The sequence below is a fragment of the Colossoma macropomum genome, unplaced genomic scaffold (assembly GCF_904425465.1).
Source record: "Colossoma macropomum unplaced genomic scaffold, Colossoma_macropomum, whole genome shotgun sequence".
Taxonomy (NCBI): domain Eukaryota; kingdom Metazoa; phylum Chordata; class Actinopteri; order Characiformes; family Serrasalmidae; genus Colossoma; species Colossoma macropomum.
The window spans coordinates 22,570,153-22,580,002 of record NW_023494787.1 but is presented as its reverse complement, the minus strand read 5'-3'; the positions used below and the strand labels follow the sequence as shown (position 1 = coordinate 22,580,002).

Genomic DNA, 9,850 nt, shown 5'->3' with positions numbered 1-9,850 from the left:
AATATACAAACAGAGGTCACAGAGTTTTTGTATGAGTAGTATGCTGTTTATGTAGCACGACCAAAAAATAAATTAAACATAAGTAAACCGTGGAGCGTAATCCTGCGTCATTTCCGGGTTTTGAGGCTCACTTAAAATCCGCTGGGCGAGCAGAAGTTTTCGGACTTTTATAAAAGCAGCTTTTCATCACTCTGTAAAAGCGATGGCGAAGCACTACTACACCTTTCTCCCTGCCGAAGTCGCGGAGTTATTTTCACAAACGCTCTCTTCATTTATTATAACGAAACTATTCCAGGTGGTGTTACTTTTCTCCGCCACACGGTGGCACCATTTTACCGCCTGTAAGTGTGTGTTTCGCGTCTGCTGCTTCCAATGGAGTCTTAAGCGTTTGATGTAGCACTACAACAATATTTATCTCACTTAAAAAAAGAAATTAAATGTAGTCAGTCTGCACTGAAAGTGGGGTTTACTGTTATGTGTATGTATTGACTATGATCAGGGAAAGGCCCATGACAACAGCACACAGGTAGCACACATCGGCAAATCTGCTAAAAAAAAGAAAAAAAAGGAAAGCTGTAAGTATCTAAACAACAGTATTCTTGCTTTTTACATGTATTTTTACAGTATAGGGCTGATTTAAAGAGAAAACACGCCCCGACACGTGTGCCTTTGTTCAGAAGTCATTATTGGACGTATTGGCCTCACTAACACTACTGTTTGACTCTGTTTACCTTAAAGTTAAAAACTGCCAACATTGTCCACATCAGTGACTGTGTGTAAAGCCGCTGTAAAGCTGCTCGCGTCAGGCCGCGCAGTGTGTTGCTTAGTGCGTTGGGGAGTAGCTGTAGTGTGCGCCGTGGCCAATGGAGCTGGATCCTCCCTGCAGTGCGTAACGGCGCCCTTCACGATTTAACCAAGTGTTTGCTGCAGGGCTTCCAGCAGTCTTCAGGAGCAGAGCGAGCACACACCATGCGAGTGTGAACTTCAGAGCCCTGCACAGAGCTACAGCCGCCTACTGCACACACACACATACTCACACACAGGCAGACAGACACGCAGACAGACAGACAGGCGCACACACGCGCGCGCGCACCATGACTGGAGTATTCGACAGGAGGATTCCCGGTACGAAAGCTGCAGATTTTCAGAACGCGTTTCAGCTCTCCGCCATGCACCACCCGCCTCAGGAGTCTCCCACCCTGCCCGAGTCCACGGCCACGGACGCGGGCTACTACAGCCCCGCCGGAGCGCACCACGGCTACTGCTCCCCCAACTCCGGCTCATATGGGAAACCTCTAAACACCTACCCGTACCAGTACCACGGAGTCAATGGATCTGCTGGAAATTACTCGGCCAAATCTTACCCTGACTACGGCTCTTACAGCACCTCAGCCTACCACCAGTATGGAACATACAGCAGAGTGCAGTCACAGCCGAGCCCGCAAGGTAACCGCTTCACTATTGTTATTAAAATTATTATTATTATTATTGCTATTATTATTATTATTGTTATTGGTTTACTCCTATAATTTGCATCATTATTATAACATGAACGTATTTTTCTTTATTTCTATTATTACGTTATTATAATAGCGGTTGTTGTTGTTATTATTATTACTGACTATTGCGGTTTATCATTTTAAGAAAAAAGTCTTTTCTCTCAGACTTTTCCCTCAGATCTGAAAAGTCTCTAAAAAGGTCTCAGTCGCTCATGTGCAGACAGCCTGTACTGCTAATCTTACAGATAACACAAATAAAAAAGGGTTTCTGGAAAAACTGTGCGGGAATATGAAACAGAGGACAGCTCGTTCATCGAGCCAAACACATTCGGTCATTTTGTCCAGCTGAATCTGAACGGGCATCCAGCACGTTCTTAGCAGAGCAGAGCAGTTAAATTTTTTTTCCACTACGCCTACTCACTTCTCTCTTCCATTTTCTCTTGTTTTCGGTAGAGAAAGAGCCGGTGGAGCCGGAGGTGAGGATGGTGAACGGCAAACCCAAGAAAGTGCGGAAGCCCCGCACCATTTACTCCAGCTTTCAGCTCGCCGCGCTGCAGAGGCGCTTCCAGAACACGCAGTATCTGGCGCTGCCCGAGAGAGCCGAGCTGGCCGCCTCCCTGGGCCTCACCCAGACCCAGGCACGGACACTCTACTCTCTTACTGCACCTCACAAACACACGGACACATAAAATAATAATCAGAGAACAGCCTGGTTTGAAAGTAGCGCTAATTATTTATCGGTAATCATGATATATAACAGCCTAGATTTTTGCTATTATTATTATTATTATTATTATTATTATTATTATTTAGTAATTGTAGGGGAAAATTGTGCATATAACTCTGAACTGAATAATTGAATAATCCTAAGAATAATAGTAGTTATATATGTCTATAATACGTGAATAGTAATAGCAGAATAGTGGTCATATATATGCATAATATAATAATAGCAGTCATAAATGTATATTATATATTATATATAATTATATTATTATATTTATTATATTGCTGCTTTGCTCCTATTGTTCGGTACAAATAATTTGTAACACACGTAAATGTTTCTGTTTGTTTTATTATTTCATTATTGTTTTATTATTATTGTTGTTTACAGATTATTTAGATTTATTGTTGCTGCTTTTTTAAGTCTTTCCGTTTCTCATGCGTCTCGTTCCTCCGCAGGTGAAAATCTGGTTCCAGAACAGAAGGTCGAAGCTGAAGAAGATCATGAAGACGGGAGAGCTGCCCCCGGAGCACAGCCCCAGCTCCAGCGACCCCATGGCGTGTAACTCCCCCCAGTCTCCAGCAGTGTGGGACTCGCAGGCCCCCCCCAGACCCCCCCACCAGCCCCAAAGCTCCACGTTTCTGGAAACCCCCCCGTCCTGGTATCCCCCCTCTGCCACAGTGAATTCTCACCTGCAGCCTCCCAACTCGTTACAGCACTCACTGGCTCTCGGATCAGGAACGTTGTACTGAAACTTCTCTAACATCTACTTTGTTGTATCGGACTGATGTTACATTCCTTTTTTTTCTGAAGAATATGCAATGTATTTGATTTGACAGTCATAGAAACAAAGGCCGTGTATAATGTGTAAATGTGTGCATGTAATTTATTGCATTTGGAAGACTTATTAAATGTTTTACATGGACGATGGACCCCAAAACACTCTCACTGGTGCCTTGAATTTAAACCTCAACGCTTGTGCATCCCCGGATGTGCCATCATTATGAGCAACGTCAAATAAATATAGGCATGGTGTGTTTTTCTTTACATTTACTGTTTGAGTCTATGTCTACATTTTTTTACACCATTCCACAGTAGATAATTGTTCGCTCCTGTGGAGGAGCAGAGAGAGCATCGTCTTGTGGACACGTTTTCTGTTTTCTGCGTCTGCTGCATTATTTAGTGACGGACACGCGAGCTCCGGACTGACCGGAGCCGAGAGCGGATGCGCGCGACGAAATTATGCTGCTGAACTGGAAATATTTTGGTGTTTGGTGCCAGGTTTAGTCCAGGCTTAGAAAGACTGCTGTGTAAATGCCTCATTAATATCAGTCTTTATGGAGGGGTGTGTATTTTTTCTGACATTGCCTTGAGCTGAGTCAGGGTCTTATATTAATAGACTACAGGGCTGCATAAAGTTTTACTTTCAGCTTGGTTTATTATTATTATTATTATTATTATTATTATTATTTGTAGTAGTAGTGATAATATTTCTAATACAATATAGAAATATTAAGCGATGTTTTATTATTATTTTATTTAGATGGTAACCATAAACAAATTTTGGATGATTTGCAGGCAGCATATTCAGTTCACTTCCATTAATTTCAATTCAATTAAACTCACTTCAATTCAATTTTATTTGTACAGTGCTTTCATATAAAAATAGCAAAATCCTTGGCGTTTTATCTGGATTGAGAACATCACTAAGAGGCCCGGCAGACAGTAAAATATCCGTTTTGTACTCTTTAGCTCTCCTGAACGGCAGTAATGAGGAGAAACCCTGAAATTCTTGCCCTTCTATGGAGACAAACGAGCGCAGATCCGCTTAAAGCAGCAGCGTTTCAGCTCTTCACTGACACAAAGTGCAGCTCACTACTAAACCAGCTCAGGTCCGGGGCTTAGACCTGAGCCTGCTTTGAGCTCCTCACAGTGTCATCCTGACAGTTCTTTGAGTACTGGACTGCAGGGCACGTCTGCTCACCCGAGGTCGTTGTTCTGACCACAAAAGGCCGCAGACACGCATCAATCACTCGCAGGCCGCAGGTACACGCCTGTCTTTTAGCTGGAGGTGACACTTCGTTTTCCCCTGCAGGTTGAAGCGATGCTCTGATCACAAATTAGATCCACATACACACACACACACACACACACACACACACACACACACGCAAACACACACACACACACACACACACACACAACACACGCAGTAATAAATAAGTAAACAAACACCGGCGTCATCACTGACCACCGATTGGTTTTGTACGAAAATGAATAAATACACATTTCCTGATATGTGACGTTTCCAGAAGCTATAAAGTAGCATTAGTACGGTATTGTTTATCTCTGTTTATCCTTTAAAGCCCCCCGCGCACGCACGCACACACGCACACACTCAGGCGCGCGCACACACTTCCCTGTGCCATTATATCGAGAGCCTTGTTAAATTCCGACTGAACATTTTGCACTCCCCGACTCCCTCTGCAAATGGCGTATGAATAATGACAGTTAGCTTTACTGGACAGCTTCAACTGTAACACTCCACAATAATTACACTTCCACCAGGATTAGGCTTCCATTATCATAATCTGGACATTTACAATTATCTATCATTTGCAAAGATGCGTTTGGTTCTTGATTGCAGAAGGCTTTTTTTCAGCTCACCAGCACTAAACAGTGACAGTAATAACGGTTAATTTTTGCAGGCGATATATAAGAGGCGTCGGGGTGTGCAAACACTTTCACACCTGGATTTGCTTATGCTGAAGCAGCAGCGGTACACAGGCCGGGCCGCGCGGGGTAGGCGCCGAAAGCAGAGCCCCTGGAAGGGAAAAGGAAAAGAAAAGAAAGGGAAGGAAAGGAAAGGAAAGGAAAGGAAAGGTAAGCACTGGGTTGGACGGCTTTGAGCACACGGACACCGCTGTGGCCAGCGGCTTAGTGGGCAGCGAAGCTGGGAAAATGCAACAGACTGTAAGGTTTATGAAATGAAGCAATAGGCCAGTAAAGCAGTCAGCCAGGCTGAGGGACAGGCATGAGTACTGTAATCAATATGTGACGTCTTGTTGAAATAGTGTTTGGTAATATTATTAGGATGCATTCATTGCGATCTCTCTCTCTCTCACTCACTCACTCTCTCTCTCTCCTCCCTCCCCCTCACATCCTATCTCTCCTTCCTTATCTCTTTGTCCTACATCTCGATGTCTCTTTCAATATTACGTTCGTCCATCTGTCTGTCTGTCTGTTTCTTTATCTGTCTGTCTAGATATCTCTCTCTGGCCTCAGCTTTCTCTGTTGCATCATCAAAACATTCAAATTGTCCTACATTTTCCACCTCATTTTTTTAAATCCATCTAAACCTCAGCGCTTCTAGGTTTTATGCCAGCTTGGGTAAACTGGCGTAAACCATGGCTGGTCCAACAGGGCCTCTCCTACAGCAGCATTTCCAAAGCTGATTCTATATGCCTAGAAAACACGCAGACGATCCATCCCCAATTCTCGGTTTGAACGAATCAAGCTCCATTTAGTGCTGGCAGGCTGGGGCAGCTGCAGGGGCTTCTCCTCTCCCTATTCAACATTGTCATTTCACATAATATCCCGAGCGTTCCCTCTTCGAGGCAATTTGTACATGAATAACCGAATAATTTCGTCTTTTGTTTCGTCTTTGCTACCTCAAATCCAAATAAAGATGCCTTTCAGTATTAAAAGTGGTAGAAAATTACAGGTAATTATCTTTGACGGTAAAAACGCTGTAATCAGCGGGCTACATCAAAAATTACCCTAATTATGTCAGCATTTATGAGAATAGAAAAAAAAGCCTTCACTCGGATAAAACCCATAAATTGTCCCAAATATCTCCTTCATATTGAAGGAGAGTGCAGCTGGAGGCTTTGTTCACCATCGATCCTGTGGCGAATGGCATTCAGCACTTCGCACATCCAAGACAGGGAGAGAGAGGAGAAAAACATTTTGTCAATACTCTAATGATTGAGGCAGAGAATGGCAAGATGGACGAGATGCAGGTCTATTTTATAGGAAAAACCCATCGAGAGACGACCAACTTACCAACAGGGTAAGCTATTTTGTTATTTCTTTGGATTAACTTCGTACCGCACGTATAGCGCGTGAAATTCAAACGTTCGTTTCCAAATATTAACCAAATTAAAAGTCGTTTTAAATGTCCTGAATCCTAAAGGTTTTAAGCAGCGCGACTGACAATGTAGAGTTTAAGGATTATTTTAACAACGAACCTGAAATGTATAAAAGTCCGCCAGTGAGTCGCCAATTTTGAATATTTGCCCAAATTTATTAAAAAAAAAAATTCAAGCACGCACTGTTTTGAAGCCATGGTTTACTCCATTTATGACAAAAACATAAAAAGTATTTTACAACTAAAATTGGACAAGATATTTACAGACAAATTGCTTCCTTTTGCATGACGAAAAACATGTAGTCATAACGAAAAGTGCGCAATTTTTTGTTTTTGTTCGTCTTAAATCAGAGTTCATCGTTTTCAGTCATGACCCATGGGGCTTTGCGAAAGGCGTCCCCGCTCCTGCCCCATGCTGGTGATGGACGCGTTTGGTTCAAGAGTCAACAGATACAACAGCGGATGTTTTTTTTAAGCAAAAAAAAAAAATCCAGTCCGGGCCGCATCGTCTCGGTTCGAGCAGTTCGGTCCCGCCGTGTCCGCTTATCCTCCAGCGGGAGAAGCGCTCTCCAGAAACGAACCGTTCTCCAGCGGCAGCGGCTGTCACCGCTCAGGTAGGACTGAAGGAGGGCGCGCAGGTGGGCCTGGGGCCTGGCCGGGCGCGCGCAGCCTATCTCTGCATTGAGTCCTGGTGAGGAGAGGAGTACCAGTGGGAGTAGGCGGGCATGTAGCTGTTGGCGGACATGCTCGCACCTTTGGAGGACGCAGACACGTCCCATATGGGCGGGATGGCCGGCGAGCGCGGGGACAGCGCGAGGGAGCCCGGCAGAGGCTCGCTCTCGTGGGGGTTGCTGCCTTGCTTCAGCAGCTTCTTGAACTTCGACCTCTTGTTCTGGAACCAGATCTTTACCTAGAAGAAGCCAAAACAAGGTCTGAGTTTACTATACAGTCAGGGCCTATGAGGAGTACAGAGCAGCCTAGGATATATGAATAAAAACCCGATTCAAATTTACATACATAAATAATAATTTGACACAATTCAACGTGTCAGTAGGTCGCAGATCAACACACCGCGCTACATCAACACAACTGCATAAATCTTTAGTTTACGTCTTTTTGGCAGGAACTGTATTGATGTAACAGTGTATGTAATATTTAACAAATTTGATTCATTTAAACCCAAAGCACGTTTTTTTCAGTATAATATACCGTAAAGCTGTAAGGCTTTACACTCCTAAAACAGACGTGTTAGAACAACACATTCTGTCTCTAACCAGACACATCAGTGTGTTCAATTGGAGACAACACATTTTGTGTTAAAAATAAAATACTGAAATATTTAAAATATTTCTGTGCCCAGTTACGGACAGCACATTTTGTGCTACTTTTAACAGAGTGTATTAAATCATAAAACAATACGACACAAAAATCCTAAAACAGGCAACACAAGTAGGTGTGTTATTATTTAACACAACACTTAAAAAAATCAAACCAAATTATAGCCTACATCTAAGCTGGAATTGCATTTAAATACTGTGTTATTCTGCATGGATGTACATTAGCAGCCCACCATGGCGTTTGTCAGATGGTACCTGTGTCTGCGTGAGGCCGAGGGAGGCGGCGAGCTCCGCGCGTTCTGGCAGGGCGAGATACTGGGTCTGCTGGAAGCGGTGGTTCAGAGCCTGTAGCTGCAAACTGGAGTAGATGGTCCGCGGTTTGCGGATCTTCTTGCCCTTCCCGTTGAACCGTATTTCTCCGTTTTCAATCACTGTTGTTTTCTGCTGCTCTGGAAGAGGTAACGGCATGTTGGTGGGAGAATCTAATAAGATTTTTTTATAATCTCTAAAACATACACATAAATGCTCCCAAATGGTTCTTGACCTAATTGTTAAGAAATCTTCACGTTATGTGGAAGTTGTTTACACTTTAAAAAGGTTCGTCACTCTCACATTTACAAAACAGTGAAAGGTTCTACTATGGCATCTGTCCAGAGAACACTATTATTATACTTTTAGTACCGTTTCCTAGACAATAAATAAAGCCTGTCTTGGAGTAAATTGTAATATCAATGGTGGAAAAACCTTTGAAGTCTAGATTTACGCTTAATTTGGATTTGGGAAGAAAATAAAGTTTGTGGGTCTTGAGACTTAGCAAACATAAAATGGACTACAACTGGCTGTTTTACCAAATTCTGATATATAATATCAGAAGAAAAAGGAAAAAAGGAAATAGATCGATTTATCAGGGAAGATTACAAATCCATCTTCTTTTCTATGTAAGAAAGTGCATGTAAGGACTCGACAAGAGCCAGTAAATCAGATGCTAATTATAATTTGCAGTGATGGGGAGAATGGCCCGCGTGTAACTCCATCACTGTCATTAGAGCGGACGTGGATGCACGGACAGCAGCGCTAAAGCCACCTTACCTGCACAACTACACAAAGGAATAACAGCGGTAAGGCGCCTTCACAGCTCCTCATCCGCGTTTCATTTTCTCATTCATTTCTCTTGTGCACACGAGCAACAACTGCGTACAACCGAGTTCGAGCAAACGCTACTGCACTAGTACTTGTTTCTGGCGTCTAATGAAAGTAAAAACAAACAGCGAAAGAAAGCGAAAGTGCTCCGGCTGGTGGAGGTGTAGGGACGGGAAAGGCTCTCTTACCTGTGCCGTCTAACCTGGTGTGCGCCGCGGCCGCGTTACTGTGGTAGGAGGGCAGGTAGGGGCTGTGGTGCGGGTGGCTCATATACGAGTAGGCGAGCGAGCGGTTGTACGAGCCGGAGCCCGAGTAAGGCGAGCCGTCGTGCTGCTGCTGGTGCGCGCCGGAGTGCAGGCAGTGCAGCGGGTAGTGGCCGGCGCCCACCGACGGCGAGCTCTGCTGCGAGGGCGCCTGCTGCTGACCAAACTCCATGAACGCCGATTTGGACGAGTCCTGAGCCTCCAGACCGTCAGCCATCGTACTCATGGTCATCATCAAATTTGCTGCCTCGAGAGCACTTTACCCCCCCACCCCCACCCCACATACACATACACGCACACACACACACAATCGTACACACGCGCGCACACACACACACACACCTTCACTCTCTCTCAAGTCCAAACGAGGTCCTTGTTTTTGTAGCGATCCCCTTTTTCGCGCTCCTTGTTTACGCAATTTCGCCGCTGATTACTCCAAAAATCTTCGCTCGTTCGTTGGTGTTGTTGTTGTTTTATTTTTAAATTTTTTTTGCTCCTCCAGTGTTTTCTCGCGAGCTATGACGGAAGGTGGGCTTGAGTAAAGGCAGAGATTTTAAGGTGGATTCTGTTAAATTTGAGTCCCTGCTTGCAGACTTGATGCAGACACTACAAGTAAAATGGTTTTGTCTCCAAAGGGCAGCGCCTTCCGATTGGCCATTCAACCCAACGTCATCAGCTCCGGGCTTAGCTGAGACTTTAGAGCGAGTTAACCTACCTTAACAGCTGCCATCGCAGCC

General features: G+C 44.2%; 2 protein-coding genes across 3 annotated transcripts; one reads left to right on the top strand and one right to left on the bottom strand.

Moving 5' to 3' along the window:
- The first annotated feature begins 636 nt into the window (after window positions 1-636).
- Window positions 637-3,270, top strand: dlx5a (distal-less homeobox 5a). The gene is made up of 3 exons (XM_036565661.1): window positions 637-1,446; window positions 1,953-2,137; window positions 2,682-3,270. Exons 1-3 carry the CDS (start codon window positions 1,095-1,097, stop codon window positions 2,973-2,975), a joined length of 831 nt encoding a protein of 276 aa, XP_036421554.1. The 5' UTR covers window positions 637-1,094; the 3' UTR covers window positions 2,976-3,270.
- Window positions 3,271-7,026: 3,756 nt separating this feature from the next.
- On the bottom strand, window positions 7,027-9,378 carry dlx6a (distal-less homeobox 6a). 2 transcript variants are annotated; one of them, XM_036566466.1, is made up of 3 exons: window positions 9,031-9,378; window positions 7,966-8,157; window positions 7,027-7,283 (listed from the first exon to the last, which is right to left on the bottom strand). In XM_036566466.1, the coding sequence occupies exons 1-3, from the start codon at window positions 9,346-9,348 to the stop codon at window positions 7,044-7,046; spliced, it is 750 nt and encodes a 249-aa protein (XP_036422359.1). In that variant the 5' UTR covers window positions 9,349-9,378; the 3' UTR covers window positions 7,027-7,043. The 2 variants fall into 2 exon arrangements, with proteins under 2 accessions (XP_036422359.1, XP_036422357.1); XM_036566464.1 differs by having other exon boundaries at window positions 7,966-8,159; window positions 9,039-9,378.
- Window positions 9,379-9,850: the final 472 nt, after the last annotated feature.